The sequence below is a fragment of the Trachinotus anak genome, unplaced genomic scaffold (genome assembly GCF_046630095.1).
Source record: "Trachinotus anak isolate AG129_WGS33_773 ecotype Australia unplaced genomic scaffold, CSIRO_AGI_Tana_v1 ptg000002l, whole genome shotgun sequence".
In the NCBI taxonomy this organism is placed as follows: Eukaryota; Metazoa; Chordata; class Actinopteri; order Carangiformes; family Carangidae; genus Trachinotus; species Trachinotus anak.
In genome coordinates this window covers 29,010,872-29,029,851 of record NW_027273853.1, presented here as the reverse complement: position 1 = coordinate 29,029,851, position 18,980 = coordinate 29,010,872, and the positions used below count along the sequence as shown (strand labels likewise).

The 18,980-nt window shown below is 43.6% G+C and overlaps 3 protein-coding genes and 3 non-coding genes across 8 annotated transcripts; 5 read left to right on the top strand and 1 right to left on the bottom strand.

Annotated features, from left to right (window-relative positions):
* The first annotated feature begins 1,181 nt into the window (after positions 1-1,181).
* On the top strand, positions 1,182-6,580 carry sh3gl3b (SH3-domain GRB2-like 3b). 3 transcript variants are annotated; one of them, XM_071460978.1, is made up of 10 exons: positions 1,182-1,321; positions 2,010-2,078; positions 2,217-2,289; positions 2,987-3,130; positions 3,333-3,466; positions 3,705-3,863; positions 4,179-4,282; positions 4,477-4,601; positions 4,700-4,759; positions 5,007-6,580. In XM_071460978.1, exons 1-10 carry the CDS (start codon positions 1,277-1,279, stop codon positions 5,216-5,218), a joined length of 1,125 nt encoding a protein of 374 aa, XP_071317079.1. In that variant the 5' UTR covers positions 1,182-1,276; the 3' UTR covers positions 5,219-6,580. The 3 variants fall into 3 exon arrangements, with proteins under 3 accessions (XP_071317079.1, XP_071317070.1, XP_071317087.1); XM_071460969.1 differs by having other exon boundaries at positions 4,179-4,336; XM_071460986.1 differs by lacking the exons at positions 1,182-1,321; positions 2,010-2,078; positions 2,217-2,289 and adding an exon at positions 2,330-2,784 and having other exon boundaries at positions 4,179-4,336.
* A 103-nt stretch (positions 6,581-6,683) lies between these two features.
* Positions 6,684-12,143, top strand: LOC139607845 (small ribosomal subunit protein eS17). Its single transcript, XM_071461107.1, has 5 exons — positions 6,684-6,835; positions 8,073-8,224; positions 9,465-9,570; positions 10,712-10,777; positions 12,020-12,143. The coding sequence occupies exons 1-5, from the start codon at positions 6,833-6,835 to the stop codon at positions 12,095-12,097; spliced, it is 405 nt and encodes a 134-aa protein (XP_071317208.1). The 5' UTR covers positions 6,684-6,832; the 3' UTR covers positions 12,098-12,143.
* LOC139608627 (small nucleolar RNA SNORA71) lies at positions 8,257-8,383 on the top strand. Its single transcript, XR_011685064.1, has one exon. It is a non-coding gene; the product is annotated as a small nucleolar RNA SNORA71 (small nucleolar RNA).
* On the top strand, positions 10,221-10,347 carry LOC139608560 (small nucleolar RNA SNORA71). The gene has a single exon (XR_011685049.1). It is a non-coding gene; the product is annotated as a small nucleolar RNA SNORA71 (small nucleolar RNA).
* Positions 11,808-11,934, top strand: LOC139608564 (small nucleolar RNA SNORA71). The gene has a single exon (XR_011685050.1). It is a non-coding gene; the product is annotated as a small nucleolar RNA SNORA71 (small nucleolar RNA).
* Positions 12,144-13,122: 979 nt separating the features above from the next.
* On the bottom strand, positions 13,123-14,920 carry cart2 (cocaine- and amphetamine-regulated transcript 2). The gene is made up of 3 exons (XM_071461118.1): positions 14,665-14,920; positions 13,834-13,917; positions 13,123-13,343 (listed from the first exon to the last, which is right to left on the bottom strand). The coding sequence occupies exons 1-3, from the start codon at positions 14,782-14,784 to the stop codon at positions 13,236-13,238; spliced, it is 312 nt and encodes a 103-aa protein (XP_071317219.1). The 5' UTR covers positions 14,785-14,920; the 3' UTR covers positions 13,123-13,235.
* Between the last annotated feature and the right edge of the window lie 4,060 nt (positions 14,921-18,980).

The following is an 18,980-nucleotide window of genomic DNA, read 5'->3' as shown; positions in this document are numbered from 1 at the left end:
TCAGATACAGAACTGAATTAAAAGTTTTACTTATTGTCCTGAAGGGCCCTAAACATATCTCAGAAATGTTTGATGTGTATGAGCCTAATAGGTCTTTAAGATCTGCTCATTTAGTGAGTTAAAACTAAACATGTGTTTCAGCTGCTGGAACCAGCTCCCAGTGGAACCACATCTGCCCAAACTGTAACTGCTTCTACCAAGAAGCTGAGAACTGCCCTGTTCCCTCTGCCTTCATTTGATCTGTTAATCTTGCACTTTAATTAGAAATAATTTGTTTTATTATCTGTTTTACACTGTTTTCTTAATATGCTTTTATATTTTCTGTTAAGCTTATTGAATGACCTCTGTGTGTGATAATGTGCAACACTAATAAATTGGCCTTGCCTGTTGCACAGGAGGAACATGTTGTGTTTATCCTCCATCTCTTTATTGAAGTTGTGTTAAAGAGGAACAATCACACAAATAATTCTTGCCTTAAACTTCCGCTGTTGAAGATGTTTCCAGGTTGAGACATTTCCGACAGTCACCTGAAGGCAGCACATTGTTCATTATTCCTGAGCTCCTTGTGACAGTTTGAGCACAACACAGTGTCAGTGTGAACAATATTAGACTCATTAGAACATAATAAGAAAAAAATGTGTGTGTATTAAAATAAGAGTTAAAGCTAAAATATATTGTGTGTTTAGGGGAAAACACAGACAACTTTAATCACAGGTCATGTAACTAACATTATCTCAACCAGCTGCACATTAATCTGCAGGACCAGATTCTTTTTTCCCTCCACGTTACATTTGCCACTGTGTGTGCAGTCAGTAATGTACACTCAAACATCATTAATCCCACAGTCCTTCCAGCACCTGAAGGCAGCAGGTATCATATCAAGTATAATCTGAAATAATGGATGTCATAGTCAGTGCATCTACAATAATAAACCGAATTTTATATATGAAGCTGTATAAATAATAAATGTAAATGATGTAAAAATTCAGATGTAAACAGGTGTTGTGGTCTCATCAGCTAAATCTCGCGATGGCGGACTCTGCACTGACCTGGCTGCAGAGAGGCTGATCTCAATTAATTCACTAAACCGTAAAACAGTGGTGGTAAACGGCGCCATAATCAGACATTTATAATAAAACGTAAGACTTACCGGAGCAGGCTGCGGGGGTGGGGGCGGCTCGGTGCCGTGACTCTGCGGGGGACGGAGCGTCTCACTCGGGATGGAGGCTGTCGGTGCCGGCGGCCGCTCCGCTGATCCTCCAGCCGGCCGGTGAAGATGTCCGTCTCCGGGATGAAGAAGCAGCTCCACAAAGCCAGCCAGGTAACCGGGACCAACCGGGCCGGGCCGAGCCGGGTCAAACCGGATTAATATCCGAGTGGTTTGTGTTCAGTTTGTCCTCCGTGGTTTTACTGCGACACAGGGCCTGCTGGTACACATCAGTATCGATGCATCACATCAGGCTATTGATCCATCAGTTTCAATATCGATCCATCACATCATAAAGACTGTCATGAAAAATGACAAGTCTTTTTTTTTTTATCTGCACGTCCCTGTTATTTAATGTGTAATATTTAATATTCCATATGAGCCAGGTTGTGTTATTGCTGTGTTCTGCTTCCAGTACGACTAACTTACTATAACTTCTTACTTTAATGAACTGTTCGTATGTTTTGCATTTAAAATCATTATCTGAAAAGTAATGAGTAGCTATATATTAATAAAAAAACTTATGCAGAAAGTTAAATATTTTCTCTGAAATTAAGTTTAGTTGATGTAAAATAAAAAAACAAGTACCTCAAAATTATATCAGAGGCAAATTATCATTTACCAGCTGTGGTTAAAAAGAACAAACCTTTGAAAATGTAATGAAGAAGACTAAAGTATGAAATGAGAAAAAGTTCCTGAAACCTTAGTTCAGTGAGTGAAAGCACTAATCCATCACTAATAACTGGTACCAGTGCCATTAACACCACTACTGCTGCTGTCACCACCTCATCCCGTCCTGCAGCTGCTGAACGAGAGGCTGATGGGAGCTGAAGGAACAAAGATGGATGAAGACTTTCTGAGGATGGAGAAGGTAAAACTCTGCTGTCAGACGTGGTTCTGATCTGTTGTGAGCTGTTGGGCCAACTGATGTCTTCTGTGTGTGTGCGTGTGTGTGTGCGTGTGTGTGTGTGTGTGTGTGTGCGCGTGTGTGTGTGTGTGTGTGTGTTAGAGTGTTGCAGTGATCCACACTCTGCTGCTGGAGCTCCTGTCCAAAACCACAGAGTTCCTCCAGCCAAACCCAGGTACAACCACAACACAGCCCACAGCTGCTGTCACTGCACATGGGACCAGAATCGAACCCTTGATGTTTGACACAGTGATAAAAGTTTAAAGCTCCAGATTTTATCTTCTCCTGTGTTTTATCTGAAGTGTTGATCTCCATCAGAAGATATATCTGTGGTTTTAAGAACCAAAAACCATCTCAGTGTAGTTTTACATCTCCTCTCTCAGGCTTCTCTCTGGAGCTCTAGTAACAACAGGTCAGTCAGCCAATCAGAGGAGAGGATCTGAGCCCTTCTGTCTGCTTTGTTGTGACATCACAAAGTTCCAGAAGTCCTGACGGCTGGTTTTAAGGCTCAGGTTCTGAATACAGGCTGTGTGCATTTCTCTGTGGACTGAGGCTTTGATACTTTCACAGTATTAATATAGAACCTAGACCTGCTTTATAATCATAAAACTTTTACCTTTAAATCCATTAATATTCACTGTTCTAAGAAATGATATGAAATGATAACAAGGTAATAATAGCATGATAATAACAGCAGAGAGAAGGCAGTAACGTTAATGTTCACCTACAGTGAAAGTCAGACAACAATAAACCAATAATAAACTGTTCAGTGCAGTTTTTTAATGAAACTATATAAAACTAAAAACCACAAGTTCTGTTCTGATCCTGCTGCTGTGCTTCACGCTGAGGTAGAAATCTTTGTGTTTTCACAGCATACAGAGCCAAACTGAGCATGCTCAACACCATGTCCAGGATTCGAGGGCAGGGGAGGTCAACAGGTTACCCGCAGACAGAGAGCATGCTGGGAGATTGTATGTTGCAGTACGGCCAGGAGCTGGGAGCTGCTTCTGAATTTGGTACGATCCCTGTTTCAACACAACAACACAACTGATCTGTGATCAGTCATCCAGGGAGCTTAAGGACACGGCTCTGACGTCTGTCTGAAACAAGCTTTTCAAGCTTAAGGTCATTTTGTTTGCAGTGGAATTACATGGTTCAGTTTGTAGTAACTCAGAGCTGAGACACTCTTCTCCTGCTTGTTTTGTTGATTCTGTTCAGGTGGAGCTCTGACTGGTGTGGGTGATGCTCTGCAGCAGGTCGCCCAGGCCAGGGACACTCTGGATGTCCATGTCAAACGCACCTTCATCGACCCCCTGCAGGACCTTAACAACACGGAGCTGAAGGAGATCAGGGTGAGAGGTTGCACATCTTCACCTTCTGACCTGATGCTGTTGGCTTCTTGGTAAAAAAAAAATAAAACAGATGTTTGTGACTTAAATGAGCTGAGACTCTAAAATTCAGTGATGATTCAAAGTTAATCATCACAGGCATCAAAACAGTTCAGATCAGAGGCTGAATGAAGAATGTTTGTTCCAACATATTCAGCAGCTGTGTTTGTGTTTTTTGCTTGATTTCTGGTCGCTTCCTCAGTTTCAGCTGAAGAAGATGAATGGGCGTCGGCTGGACTTCGACTACAAGAAGAGACGAAAAGGGAAAGTCCCGGTGGAGGAGGTCCGACAGGCCTGGGACAAGTTCACGAGCTCCAAAGAGCTGGCAGAGAGGAGCATGTTCATCCTGCTGCAGAACGATGTGAGTTTAACCCCGACATCAGCCGATCAGTCATCTGAGCCAACTGTGCAGAAACACGTCTGATTGGAGTAAAGAAGTGTTGGTAAATTTCCATCTGCAGAAAATCTCTTCTTGTCCAGCAGGCCGACGCCCACAGCTGGCTACATCTGTGGATACATGTACAGACATAGAGGAGTAAAGATGATGGTGTAATTAATTTGCAGTGATGAATGAATGAAGTGAGATGATTACGTCTCCTACACATCACTTCATTATGAGTCACAGCTGATGGACAGACCCACACTGACGGCTCTGTAATGACGTCTCCTCCTGCAGGTGGATCGGCTCAGTCATCTGGCAGCCATGGTCACAGCACTGCTCGACTTCCACCGCAACGCCCACCGCATCCTGCTGGGTCTCCATGGCAACCTGCAGGCTAGGTGGGTGAGCATAGGATCGACACCGATTACACCTGAGACGGATGTTATCACCAGGTCTGAGCAGGGCCTCTGATTGGCTACTTCCACCTCCAGCCTGAGCAGAAGTCTAATCGGCCAGAATAAGTAGAGGCGCCTGTGTGGGTGTATTTTTTTTAAACCTTTGTCGTACATGTGTCGTAAACTGTTGACAACAGGCTGACGGCTGCCAGTAACAAACCAGGGCGACGGTTCAGGTCCAAAAAGATCCGAGTCAGAAGTGAGCACAACGGCAGCATCGGGTTTTACCACCAGCCGTCAATCACATCTGCAGCTTCCTCAGGTTGTTCTGTTTCTTTCACTGTCATGAGTCTCAGTCTGGACTCATACTGTATCTGTGACGCTGTGAATTTTTAACTGGTGTTTTTATGCATCTGTCAGTGGCAGGAGAGCAGGTCACAGTGTTACCATCCAGGCCTGGCAGCCCCGTCTCCTCTTACGGTGAGGAAACCCAACACCTCCATGTCCACAGATATATTTATATATCTTCATACACACACATATATATAAAATATAAAACTATGATTTGATTTTCAGAGTAGTTACTGATTCATTTACTGTTCATCGATTAATTGTTGCAGCCTTAAACTGATGCACATGCAACACATTTTTAACAGTAAACAGATGATAATAGACATTAAACATAATGGTCTCCCTCTCTCACTCTGTCTCTGTGTCTCTCGCCCAGCGGACAGTAAGCTGGTCCTGGATCAGCCCTGTTGCCGGGCGATGTACTCCTTCCACCCGAACCACGAGGGCGAGCTGGGCTTCAGCGAGGGCGACATCATCGTACTCACCTGTCAGGTCGACGCCAACTGGTACGAGGGCTCGCTGGGCGGCCGATCAGGACTCTTCCCCGTCAGCTACGTGGACGTGCTGGTGCCTCTGCCGTTACCGTGACGACTCATCAAACATCCACTGACTCCACAGCGAACTCAGAGATCAGATATTAGACGCTGACAGATAATATGCAACTCCTCAGCTTCTTATTTGCACTTTTTCACAATGAATCAGTCTGTTGTAAAGGAAAGGAAGGCCATAGTTTCTACTGTAGAGCACTTTAGTTACACGTTAACATACCAGCCACCAAAGAGAGGCTCAGTCAGTGAATACGACATTTTCACACCTCGATGTGTTTGCCCTTTAAGACTTTTAGCTACATTTCCTGCACAAAGCTAACAGCTCTTCTCTTTACATTAATGCACACACTTAGAAAACACAACCACATCAGCCTGATAGTATCTGCATTTTGAGAACGATGCTTCAAATAGAAAACTGCCTAAGTCTAATGTAATGATTAGTTTTATGATAAGTATAAATAAAATATACTGTTAACTAGGTTTAATTTACATCTAATTCTAACAGTGTGGTAGGTGGCGATGTGTATTGTGCATGTAGTTTAAGCAAAGTTATTGTAACTTGTCTGCACTTTATCCGAAGATTTATGAGACTCAGGTCAGGAAAATGTTCAGTCTGTTCAAAAGTGTAACTTCTAGGAGACAGGGTTGTGCACAGACGTGAGAGTGAACATCTGACTCTGCAAGAAGGAGACGAAGACCAGTTACCAAAATGTCAAACTATTCCTTTGAAGCACAGAGTGATGGAGACTGTTCAACAGTGAGAGGGAACCACTGCAAGAAACACAAAGAATGTAACAGACAGTACAGATACAGGTTCCTCTACACTTTAAACTGAAATTACTGCTTTTGTATGTAAAGTACAGAACATACTGCATATACAGCCCAAGACTGCAATCACATATAGTTCCCAAAATGTTGGACTGTTCCTTTAATAGAAAACTAGTTTAAAGTCTAGTGTGAAATCCAGTTGATAGTAAATATAAAAACCACCACTAGAGTTAATGTAGACGGCTGGGCTGCTGAAAACTACCATAGTGGATCTTATGGTTTTACATGATAAAAGTCAAATGAATGTAATAAAATAATGTGTGTGTGTGTGTGTGTGTGTGTGTGTGTGTGTGTGTGTGTGTGTGTCTGTCTGCGTGTGTGACCATAAACCTTCAGGTGAAAATTATGCTTTTGTCATTTTGTATTAAGAATGAACTGTTTTCATGTCAAAATCCAGGCAGAAGCAGGAAACTGAGAGAACCCAGCCGGTCTCTCTGTGGTTGATCTGAGGTCATGAATCTGACAGGAATGTACTGAACCCTCCGAGATATTTGCTGTATAAAGACGAGAATCACTCAGAATGTGCTTCTGAAATAATTGATCTGAGCAATAAACACTTTCATCTCTGATGTGAGACACTTGGGTTTTATTTTGAAAAACTTTTTGTGTTCATGAGACAGAAGAAGCAGCTTATGAGGAGCAGAGATATTCGATCTGAATAAAAACATGTCTGCCAGCTGTCCTGAGCGGGAGTTGTTGTTGTAGTTGCGGCCTCCTTCCGGCAGGGGTCGCGTCATCGGCGGAGTGCGTCAGGAACAAACTTCCGTCTGCGGATTTAAACTTCCACCGGAAGTCAGCTTGTCCTCTTCTACCAGGCCGATCCAACATGGTGGGTTAATGTTTCATGTCTACCTGAACTATCGAACCTAATCCTTGCGTTTTACCGGTGCATGTTCCCCGGTAACGTCCTCCACAGAGACCGGACTGTGTGTGTTACCGGATCCATGCTGTATTTATGTTAGATGATCCAAACGGAGCGTTTTATTTGCGCTTTTGTCGCGGTGGGTCGATGCTAACGGGGGAGCGGAGAGGAGCCGTCTTCTGGCTGAATGAACCGCGGTTTCCCTTCGCGCTTTACCGGTTTTATTTAACGGGAGCTGTAGAACAACACTGCTGCGCTTTGTGTGTGTACACGGCGCGGTAAAATGGTTAAATTCAATCGGTTAGCTGTGGAGGCTAAACCGGGAGTTAGCCTCTCCGGGGGTTAGCCTCTCCGGGAGTTAGCCTCTCCGGGGGTTAGCCTCTCCGGGGGTTAGCCTCTCCGGGGGTTAGCCTCTCCGTCGCTGGTGCAGCTCCGGGAGGCTGCGTGCAGACGGTGTAGTTACCGTCAGACCTCCACCGGTGCTCGGCTGAATGACAGACAGCAGAACGGTGACCGGGAAGGGTCCTTTCACTGTCCCGCATCCTCAGAGTGAAGGTACCCGCAGGACTGGAGCCCTGTGGTCAAAATGAACCGTACCTTTGATCAGTGAGGCTGAAGTTAAACATCAGACCTGACAGGAGATCCAGCTCAACCACGATGGGCCACTGACGACACTCTACACTTCAGACTGAGCTAAGAGCCTCATAATGACAAAAATATGACCAGAGTTTAGTATTTAAGATGTGACGATAAATCGACTGATCGTTTAAAAGACAGGAAATTAATCTGAAGCTGTCATTGAAAATCGTTTGAGTGTTTAGTCTTTTTCTGAGCATAAACACGTTTGTAGTTTCCAGCTTCTCTAAAGTGTGAAGATGCTTCTTTGTCGTTTCAACTGTAGGAGGTTAAAACGTAGAAGTCACTTTAGGCATTTCCTGTTATGTTTGATGTTTTATAGACCAATCAGTTAGTCCAGAAAATAGTCACCAGATAAGTCAATAATTTAAACTGATAGCCACAGCCTCATGTAATATTTAAGCAGGTTTAACACATGATAAACTGATCATTGAGTCAGCGTTGTAGCATCAGTGCGTTGTACTTTAACCCTCACACGGCCAATCATACGACTGACGACACTGAAGCCTCCAAGTTGTAAACGTGAGAGTTTCACTTAAATTTAATGTGTGTGTGATTCTGTCTGCAGGGACGCGTCAGGACCAAGACGGTGAAGAAGGCCGCCAGGGTCATCATCGAGAAATACTACACCCGGCTGGGAAACGACTTCCACACCAACAAGAGGGTGTGTGAGGAGATCGCCATCATCCCCAGCAAGAAGCTCCGCAACAAGATCGCTGGGTGAGTCCATTTTTATTTCGTTTATTTTCCTCTCCTGTATCGAAAGTGATCATGGCGTCCCTGTCGCCAGGTCATTGATAGTACAGGAAGATGAACCTGCGAGCCTTTCCCGTGTTTGAAGGATGATCAGTTCCTGTCAGACCCTGGCGCTCTCAGACATCGACATGTTTGCACTGGGAAACTGGTGAACTGACAGTAACATCATGTTGGCGGCGTTTTAAAGAGTCGAACTGAAATATGACCTCACGTAATGACACACAGCACAGATGATGATAGCTTGTGAATTTTGTGGTTTATTTTCAGTAGTGTTTGGAATCTTTAATCAGTGGTGAGCTTTAACGTCAGGCTGTATTTCTGCTTAAGTCCTTTTACCAGAGAAAGAAACCAGAATTTAGATTTTCCTCCTAAATCTCGGACGTTTTCCCTCGATTTTAAACCCAGGACTTTCCAAAGGGGCTCAGTGGTGAGGCTGAAAAATAAAGTCTCTATTTTCCCAAAGGTTGGGGCCGATTCACAATGATTTTTTCTTGTATTAACCCACAAGACTAAGACATATTTGAAACATATTTGTTTTCTAGCTTCATGTGTGAATGTTTCACAGTTGGGAGACTTTCAGCACCTGCAGAGCTGCTTCAGCTAAACGGCACCGTCCTCTGCTCGAATTGTCACTTTCAGCACAGATAGCTTGTCTTCATCAGACAGGTTGATACTAACCTTCACACTGTTCAGTCGACTACGGCGCCTTGTGACCTCATGACCAGCAGATCAGTGTGCAGTCGTTTTTCAGTCTGAGTCACACACAGATGCAAACATTTAACTCACAATTTAACCAGAAGCAGAACCAACCTGGAGTCACAGCATGACCAGAAACTGCAGCACGACAGTTAGAGACTCAGCACAGTGAATGTAGCAGCTACCATCTGTTTTATTTTTGTGCAAATTATAAAAACAAGTTTTCACTGTGTAGACATTTCATATATTGTGCAAAAGCAAAAATTCTATTTAATCAAATTCATTTGAGTTTTCTTTTTCTTTCCTTATTTGGACAATCGTTGATTTCTGCACATCAGTCAAAGGAGGAAGTTAAAATCATGTGTTCATAGTCGAGAATCAGCTGATGTTAGTTCATTAAACCTCCCCTCAGACAGTGTGTTAAACTGGTTTCCAACCCTGTGGAGTGTGATGATTTGTGTGTCTGTGGTTGTAACAGCTGTGTGTGTGCTGACTGCTTCGCCTGCAGGTATGTAACACATCTGATGAAGAGGATCCAGAGGGGTCCAGTCAGAGGAATCTCCATCAAACTGCAGGAGGAGGAGAGAGAGAGGAGGGACAACTACGTACCAGAGGTCAGTGAAGGCATCGCCACACTGGTTTTAACAGACTGACTCCTGTCTCTTCAAACTCAGACCTGGAGCTTTCATCAGGACATATCACTACTGTGTCAGACAGATGCTGGTTGTTTTTCTGTTGTAACACAACGTGCACACAACACACTGCTCCACATGATCACAAAGACAAACTGGTGAAGCTGGCAGTGTCCCACATTACGAGCACTAAATGAAACACTTAATGAAAGCACATTACAACAGTCCGGCAGTGAAGACGGTTCTTCGGTGACAGTGAGCAGAGGTGTTTGATGTTTGAGGCTCACAGTGACGTTGGGACCAGGAAGTGCCAGGAACCGTGCTGCAAGATGAAGACAGGTGCAGAGGTTACATGTCACAGCAGACGATACGATGCACGTCTCCTGTATGTCAGCTGATCTGAGAGCTGCTTTGTCATTTCTAGTCTCTAAACAGACTAAGCTGAGCATAGCTGAGGAGTCGGGTTGTATCTCACCTGTGTCTCACCTGTGCTGACATTTAGCTTTGAGGCAGAATAAGAAGGGTTTACTGACAGATGGTCGTTGAGTCAGTGGAACCATGGCTGCCTGACGTCATGAGGATGTGGAGTCAACATACCCCCTGATTCAGGCCAACTGGGCCATTTTATTTCCTCCTGTATCGAAAGTGATCATGGTGTCCCTGTCGCCAGGTCATTGATAGTACAGGAACATCAACCTGTGAGCCTTTCCCGTGTTTGAAGGATGATCTGTTCCTTTTGAACCCTGGCGCTCTCAGACAAACCTTCTGGTGTGTGTGTGTGTGTGTGTGTGTGTGTGTGTGTGTGTTTGTTTGAGCTCTTGGTGTGAAACATCAGCACAGTGAGGAACACAAAGTCAAATGCACTGAGAATAAGTGTTCTTGCAGCAGTGGCACCTGAGCAGAAGGATAATAGGCATTTAAACAGTTCAACAGGTTCATTTAACAAATGTAAAGAAATGAAGCTTTAGTTGAATACATGAAATAAGTATAAGATTTTTTTAAAAGTCAGCTCTAACAAACAGCTGTAAAAACATCAGGATTGAGAAGATGAGGCTCGTTGTTTGACTGGAATCAGGAAGTGAGCGGCTTGATGTCTGACTCCTCTGTGCTCTCACCTGTGCAGGTGTCTGCTCTGGACCAGGAGCTGATTGAAGTTGATCCCGACACCAAGGAGATGCTGAAGCTGCTGGTAAGTGTCTCTGGAACCGGACTGTGTGTGAGAACTACATGAACTACAGGCCTCCTCTGTTCTGAGGAACCAGGACCCAGACCAGGTCCAGATTATGCTCCAGTCACAGGGTCCACCTTAAAGAAAACCTGTAACCTGACAAATGTTTTTGCTCTTAAATGACAATTATTTTTGCAGTTTGACATAATTCTCAACTTTATTAACCTTGTTCTAAACTACAGAAGTATTATGATTATTGATTATTGCTGATGTTTGGAAATAGCTTTGCACTTTTCCACTGTGGCTGCTTTTTAATTAACAGATAAACTGAAGGATCAGCAGCAAACAAATGAAACTGTTTGAAGAGTAGAAAGCAGGGAGCAGCTGAGGTGAAGGCAGAGCTGGTTATCGTTAGTGATGTTACTGCGTCAGCACCTCAGGCCCTGTGTCCAACACCGTCTAAAAGTCGTGAAGCTAACGAGCTGATGGACTGAAACACATCAGAGTAATGAGCTTCTTTAAGACGCTGCTCACTAATGGTCTGAGAGACGACATTTAAAGGGTCAAACACTTTGAGAAACTTCAGGCAGCTTCATCAGTGAAATGAGTTCTTATTATTGGGAGCACAGGTGCCTTCTGCAGCTGAGGCTGTTTATTATAAAGACATGACGTCTTCGGTGGTGTCCAGCTGCTGCCTCGGCCCCTGTGTCCCATCAGTCTTAATGTTTTCACCAAGAATTAAACCTGTTTACTGTAGTTTTGACTTAAACTGTTTTTGTAATATGAAATACTCACAACTTAATCAGTGACAATCAGAGTGAAACTTGGTTATGAACAGGATTCAAGTTAAAAACTCTGCAGAGACTCATTGTTTTAATACTCACGTCATCACTGAAGAGTTTTCTTGACTAAACTTTGAGGACCGGCTCGTTCTGTTCACTGTGACTCCTGCTCCACACTGAGCCCCAGCAGCCACAGGAGTCTCAGGTTTAACTGTAGAGTCTGTGCAGGTCCAGCACTGCGTTGCTCTGGAGGTGAACTTGTTCCTCCGCCCTGTATCGAAAGTGATCATGGCGTCCCTGTCGCCAGGTCATTGATAGTACAGGAAGATGAAGCTGCAGGCCTTTCCCGTGTTTGAAGGATGATCAGTTCCTGTCAGACCCTGGCGCTCTCAGACAGCCATTATCTCTGAAATCTGCACTGTCCTCTTAGTTCTCTTGGTCCAGACCAGTTCTCAGACCTGTTTCTCCCCCTGTTCTCCAGGACTTCGGCAGTCTGTCCAACCTGCAGGTGACCCAGCCCACCGTCGGCATGAACTTCAAGCAGCCCCGAGGAGTGTAGACGTCTGTAAAGTATCTTCCTAATAAAACCCGTTGGGACAAAAACACTCTGCTGTGCAGGACTGGTGATTTGTGGACGTTTCAATTTCCGATGTTTTTTCCCTCAGAGCTCCACTGCTGTTAAATTATCTGTTGTTTTATTTTGCAGAAATGTAGATTTAGAGAAAGACGGGGAAATGTGCCAAATAAATGTGGAGAAAACTGAACGGTTCAGTCACTGGCTCCAAAGCACAAACTGTGCTGTTAGTTGTTCGGGGGTTTTATTCACTCATTTTCTCAAATAGATGAAGATGTCAGGTCCACAGGGTTTGTTGTTTCTGACTTTAAGGTTTCACCATCGAGCTTCAGCTGCTTCTTGAGCCACAGAAACTGTTCAAGTTGAATGGTTTCAGGTTTATTTTTGACTTGTTGAAACCAACAGCAAACACCTTCACTCTGGAGACACGAAGGTGTTATCATTTAGAGAACTACTTTAAGTGAAGGGTCTCAGTGTAAAGATGTGAACCCAATCCCTTTATTCTTCTAACGTTAATGTCTGGGTTCATTCATTTCTTATCCCTTTATTCTGTTTGAGGTGTTTTATACATTTTCTATGGTTCAGTAGTTTCATGATGGACCGAGGTCTCTTCAGGTTTATCTTCAGCTTTAGTCCTGTAGATGGCGCTACAGCAGCACATCTGCTCCTGTCTGCAGGGGTCAGCGCTGACACGTCTCCTGAAGAGCCTCTGATTGTAACTGTGCAGATCTGATGGAAAACTCCAGTTTCCTGCTCGTCATCAACTTCTAAACTAACTCTGACTTTTCAAGGAATCACAGCAGAGACTGATGTGACCGTGGAACAGAAAATCTAAACCTGGGCTCAAACGTTCAGAAACACTTCACCAGTAAAGCTCATGTGAGCAGAGCAAACAAACAAACCCTGAAATGTTTCAGTTTTTTCTGATCATTTCAACCACAACAAACCTGCAAAAAGCAGTGAGACCAAAGGGAAAATCACCTTTAATGCAACACAAGTGGACAAAAAGATTTGTCTTCACATTAAGGTTTATTCCACTCTAAAGGCTACTTTACACTGTAGATTTTCATATACACATTTGGAAAATATACATTTTTTAAAATAAACTCTTGATGTGATTGGCTCATAAGCACTTCAGCAGGAAGAAGTTACAGAAAGCTCCTCGGGGGCAGTCGCACATCTTTCCGATTCGAGATCCTTTTCTGACGGCACAGTGCTCCCCGAGGTCACACTGTGGACGACAAGAGCACACTTTAACACAACAGACACAACAAGACACACACCTGGAACATCTGTGAAGCTGAGGCTGGAAGCACTCATGTCCGGGGAGGAGGCGACGGGCACCAAGACTTCACTACACAGATGTTGGTGAGTACATGGTTCTGTAGTAAGTGCAGTGTGTCCACACAGTACCAGCTCTGTAGAACGTGTTAGAGTACGACAGCAGCTCATGAATGTGACACAACTCAGGGCTGTTGAAATACTTTGACAACTATGTCAACTTTTTATATATATTTAAAAGATAAATGAACAAATCATGAGACAAAAATCAGCTGTTTGAAAACGTCTTCAACACAAAGCCCTGATGCATTTACCAGCTGGGAACAGTCTGAATCCAGTGTTTTTATGGTATTTCATAACCAACCTCCAGATTTTTCTAATGTGTCATAAAAAGACTTTAATCCACATTTCTGTCTCCACAGTGTCTGACTGGGACTCACAGAGGGGACCTGTCCATACTTCTTCTCCCAGGGATTAATCCTCTTGGTCTGCAGTTTCTCCAGGACTTCATGCAGCGCACCGAGCTGGAGAAGACAACACAACACGTCAGGCATAAAGCTGACAGGTGGAGGCTCCGACAGGTTTACATCAGAGGGTTTTGAGTTTGGATCAATTTAAACCAATAAACAAAATAATTTTCATTTTCACTCAGTGTTTCCAGCAGGCAGAGCTGCACAGTATCAACCAGACTCTGTTCATTTTTTCATCATTTCTCAGTTTCAGTAAATATTTGTTATCAGAATTCACAAATTCTTCCATCATCCCAAACATGACATTAGTCAGACGTGTGTCCCCAACATCATCACTGCATCAAATACAGACAATACAACCACCTCCACTCTGGGATAAATCCTCCCTCATGAAGGATCTAATGTTCAGTTTGTTGAAGCTGTTTCTGCTGATTTTATATTTTAATTTTTTGCTGCTTTATAACTGAACCACAATTTAGAGGGAAATATTTATTAATTAATATTCCAGTTACTTTGCATATTAAAGATGTAAAAACCTATAACAAACATTTAAAATACAAAAGATTCTTACACAGTAAATGAAACCATCTGACAGCATCAACAACAATAACCTGCGTACACGTTAATGCGTCAGTAATAATAATCTTAGTTTCTTATCACTCTTATTAGTACAATTATTAACGTCCGAGACAGAATTCGAACAGATAATAACTAAATAAACAATCACTAAGAACTGAAACTGAACAATAAGCCTCAGTAACGGTGAGAAGTAAGAACGGTGCCGGAGCCGCTCGGACCCACCAGTCTGTTGGAGCTGTACCGGGGCTCCGGGACGTCCCGCGCCTCCCGCTCGGCTTCCGTCCGGCTCGCGGGGCAGAGCGCGGACAGCAGCGCCGCGAGCAGCACAGCTCGCGCCCACATGTTCAGAACCGACCGGAGGAGAAAAAGTTCCGCGAGCTGTTCTCACCTGCGCTCAGGTGCTGCTCTCACGAGCTGCCCGGCGGCGCGCGGGGTGTTTGGCCGAACGGCCCCGCCCCCTCCAGCCTCCGAGTGACGTCACCATCTCCTGATGACCTCAGCCGGAAGGACCCGAGGACTCAAACCGCCACTAAATAAAAATAAATCTATGGAATAAAAAACTTAATTCAGCTGCGACATGAGCTGAAATGTTTTACTTCAGTAAAAGTACAAACACTGTGTAGAAATACTGCGTTTACAATGACACTGAAGTACTCAGTCCTCTTCGCTTTACTGTCTTGTTCATTTTAATGGATCAAATGACCTTTTTGTCCCTCAGTCTATGCTCAATAATACTCAGTAATATATGCTTTTTAATTTTTTTGCGTTTATTAAAAATACTGTAAACATTTATTAGAAATCAAACACTGAAATCGTCGGGTTGTTCCTGACCAAAACCTTTCTCACTGGTTACTCAGCTTGCTCAGTTTACGGCCCCAGGAAGAGCCCGGTGCTTCCACACTCCCTCCACAGGTACCGAGGCCCTGAAGCTCCTGGTCCTGGTTTATAGACGAGAGGGCCACAGCAAACTCTGGTCTACTTTAGGTTATTTCTCTTTACTTCTGTTTGGATGACGGTCACTGAGATAAAAACTATTCATGGGATTCAGTTGAGAAAACATCCTCACTTAACGTGTTCTGCCTAAAACCTGTGCACAGTTAGGCACAGGTATGTAACAAAGGAATGTACAGGTAAGTCGTAAACAGCACAGGTGGACACTCCCTTGAAATGTTACACAGTTCATCATTGTGCGAAGAATTATGTATTAATTCTCCAAAAAAACATCATGTTTGTCATAATTCATGGTTTAAAGTAGATCTGTGTCCAGCTCCCTGTAAATTACTTATCATTTCAAAATAAAGTGCTGCATTTTGGTCACGCTAAACTTTTCAAGTATTTTCTGGAAACTCAATGATGACAGTGTGCAGGAATTTAACACTTAAACAAAGGATTTCCCACCCACCAGTCTACTGGGGCTTCATTGGACAACATTTAAAATAATACAGGTAGAAATGTAGTTAAAGTACAAGTTACAATCATGTTGAAGAACAGAGTCTGTATCTTCCTGTTCCTTCCTGACACACACAGATTTCTGATGGACGAAGGGATTTACTCTGATAAATGTTCCTCCTGCCTGAAAACGACCAGAATATTTCGGAGACAAATTGTCAGAAGGAATCTGTGTAAAAAGCCACGGCTGTGGAGCATTTTCCAATTTCCCTCTCATATTTAACTTTAACGAAGTGGAGGGGAAATAACACACTTCAATATATTTCCTCCCCTGCAGTGCTTCTATTTATACTCCATATTAGTTTGCAGGGATGAAAGTATTAATGTCCCCAGCCCTTCAAATAAACACAACGTAAACCCTTCTGACACAGAGAGGAGCTGCATCTTCAAATCCTCTGTCCCTCTGATGGTAAACAAACTGGCTGTAAGGAGGTTTGTTGTTCAAGTCACAGGAGGACACATCGCACTGCTGAGACCTGACAACATCATATTCATTATCTTAATACAGGGGATCGAGCCTGTGACGGTTTGGGTTCAGGACGCTCCACAGCAGAACAAGACAGATGGTAGGACCAAGACCTTTTAAGATGAGACAAGTTATTTTATCTTAAACTATGTTTTTAAGGCTAAAAACATGGAGTCATCCTGATTTCTATCGTTAAAAAACCTGAAAATAAGGAGTGAAAGTTGAGATGCACCAGAGAAGCTGGAGACAGAAGTTTTGCCTCTGTGATAAAAAGTTTAAACAGTCGCCGACTAAAGCTGCAGCTCTCTGTTTGTTTTGTCTCTTTATGGTTGTTTTGTGTTTCCTTGTGGTCCTTCTGTGTCACTCCTTCATGGAAACTGGGTACTTGGTGAAAATTAACTTTTGTTTGTATCGGGTGTTTTTTTTGTTGTTTTTTTTAAAACTTCATGATGATCCCAGACTTTTTATTTACAACCACACACCGAGCAGATTGTTGTAGTAAACATCCGGCCTGCAGAGTCAGAGCTGCAGCATCCAAATCCTTGTGCTGTCAGCGAGGCATTAGTGCGAGAATGAGGGCATTGTGCTGATGTTAAGTTAACGCTGGGCACACAGAGTAGAGCATAAACAAGGGAAATGGTTTGAGTATTAAAGCAGTGTGTTATGTCAGCTCCCAGGGGCGAGTTCGACTGTTTGAGGCGCTCCACTATAAATAAACCTGCAGACAGAAGTGAGGTAAAAGGTTTAAAGCCCATCGCCTTGCTCCGCCTGGCTCCAGGGCACAAATTGGTCTGTGATTGTGTCTTTATGGAATCAGCATTAAGAAATGTCCAGATAAAAAACCCCAAACACCCCACATCCCCTGCGTCCCAGGCACCAAAAATACTGCTGGCTGGCAGTGAGTGTGAGGATGAAAGCTGTTGGTATTCACTGCAGAGAATCTGCTGCTCTGCATCTTTTGATCATTTCTTCTTCTTCTGGTGTTTGATCCTCTGTCGGGCTCTGACTCACTTCTGTTCACTCCATGTGAAGCCAACAACTTCAATTACTCATAAGGAGTCACTTGAACAAGCAGCCATGTTGAGTGTTAATATTCATTTGTGTGACATTGTGTTTCATCATGATTATTCAGTAGTCTGATGACTGATGAACCGTAAGTGGACACGTATCGTCCCAAGTTCTCCTGTGTGCTGAAAACACGATGTGATTGGTCCAACTTGAGTCTAGAGTCCTAACACTAAAGTCTCTTTGTGTTTGCTTTGTCTCTTGGTGGTTTTGTCTCTTTGTAGCTTTGTCTCTTGGAGGTTTTGTCTCTTTGTGGTTTTGTCTCTTGGTGGTTTTGTCTCTTTGTAGCTTTGTCTCTTGGTGGTTTTGTCTCTTTGTAGCTTTGTCTCTTGGTGGTCAGTCAGCCCAGCTTGGTACCTGGATGTGACTCAGGTTTTCTTTCGTTGTCTTTTTTTAACACGAGCTGGTGTGAATTACTCTGATATTGAAACTATCTGGAACAAAATGAGGCAGAGCTGAGCAGAGACTTTTTCAGCCACATAATCTCCAAAATCCCAGAGAATACATCTGCAGTTTTCATCATCATCCGTCCATCTTCTCACTTCCTCTCTAATCCTCTGAAGGAAACAGTGATCTGGCTCCAAACCAAATAACTTCCTCCACGGACAATGACACAAAGCAGGAAATTTCCTCATATCACATCTGTACAGACGAACAGCTAATTAGCTGCTGCTAACTGATGAGACCTGGCCCTGTCCTCCAGCTTTCAGTCTCTGCTGCTGATGTGAAAACCTCATTCACACACCTTGGTCACATGCATTACTGCAGAGCCTGGACCAGAGTCTTTCCTCAGGCCGGGACACCACTGAACTCATCCTCCACCATGACACTCGATTATTTATTCATTCATTTATATAAAGTCTGTTTTTTGTGAGTAATGGGATAACAACTTTTACTTTGTTGTACAATCTTGTGTTGCAAGAGGCTACACAAACAAAACCAACACAAAAAGCTGCAAAACAGCTATAGAGACACAAAACAACCACAAAGACACAAAATAACTACATAAGGTCATTGACATTTCTTGTTGGAAAGTTCATTGAATGACCACAAACTGAAAACAACAAATCTCGTGGCTCTTTTATGTCTGTGTCCAGGGGCCCTCGCCTGGTGGTGTCTGCCTGCGTGGCCCCTCCGTGTTGCTGTGTGGGGTGACACTGAGTTAGTAATTCTGTTTTACAGAAAGCAACCTGTGACTCATTTAAACAGACGTTTAGAGTAAAGCCTTCACACACTGACCGGACAGCTCTTCCTGCGCCCAACATGGAGGAGAAGAGGATTTATGTTTCTGAATCCCTTGAATTTAGAAGGGAGACGTCCGTCCAGCCAGCAGAGGCTTAGCACAGCGTCGAAAACATCCCTCAGCCTGACAGCAGCTTCAGTGGGACTCAGCAGCAGACGTAAAGCTGCTGATCCAGGCTCAGCAGACGAGACACCATGAAGTATGACTTCAGTTAGCAGCGGGAACCAGCATGAAGACGTGTGATTTGGTCAAACTTGAGAACAAACTCCGAGGTAATTCTTATATAATGTTCTCAGTGACAGTAAAAACAAACTT

What these genes read in the sequence shown, in the direction of transcription:
- LOC139607845 (XM_071461107.1), top strand. An exon ending in CTCCGCAACAAGATCGCTGG is followed by an intron (nt 8,225 to 9,464) that starts GTGAGTCCATTT and finishes CTTCGCCTGCAG; the next exon opens with GTATGTAACACATCTGATGA. An exon ending in AGGAGATGCTGAAGCTGCTG is followed by an intron (nt 10,778 to 12,019) that starts GTAAGTGTCTCT and finishes CCTGTTCTCCAG; the next exon opens with GACTTCGGCAGTCTGTCCAA.
- cart2 (XM_071461118.1), bottom strand. Translation starts at nt 14,784, where the DNA reads ATGTGGGCGCGAGCTGTGCTGCTCGCGGCGCTGCTGTCCGCGCTCTGC. An exon ending in GGTACAGCTCCAACAGACTG is followed by an intron (nt 13,918 to 14,664) that starts GTGGGTCCGAGC and finishes TGTCTTCTCCAG; the next exon opens with CTCGGTGCGCTGCATGAAGT. An exon ending in AGTATGGACAGGTCCCCTCT is followed by an intron (nt 13,344 to 13,833) that starts GTGAGTCCCAGT and finishes TGTCGTCCACAG; the next exon opens with TGTGACCTCGGGGAGCACTG.
- sh3gl3b (XM_071460969.1), top strand. Translation starts at nt 1,277, where the DNA reads ATGTCCGTCTCCGGGATGAAGAAGCAGCTCCACAAAGCCAGCCAG. An exon ending in TCATCCTGCTGCAGAACGAT is followed by an intron (nt 3,864 to 4,178) that starts GTGAGTTTAACC and finishes CTCCTCCTGCAG; the next exon opens with GTGGATCGGCTCAGTCATCT. An exon ending in CAGCCCCGTCTCCTCTTACG is followed by an intron (nt 4,760 to 5,006) that starts GTGAGGAAACCC and finishes TCTCTCGCCCAG; the next exon opens with CGGACAGTAAGCTGGTCCTG.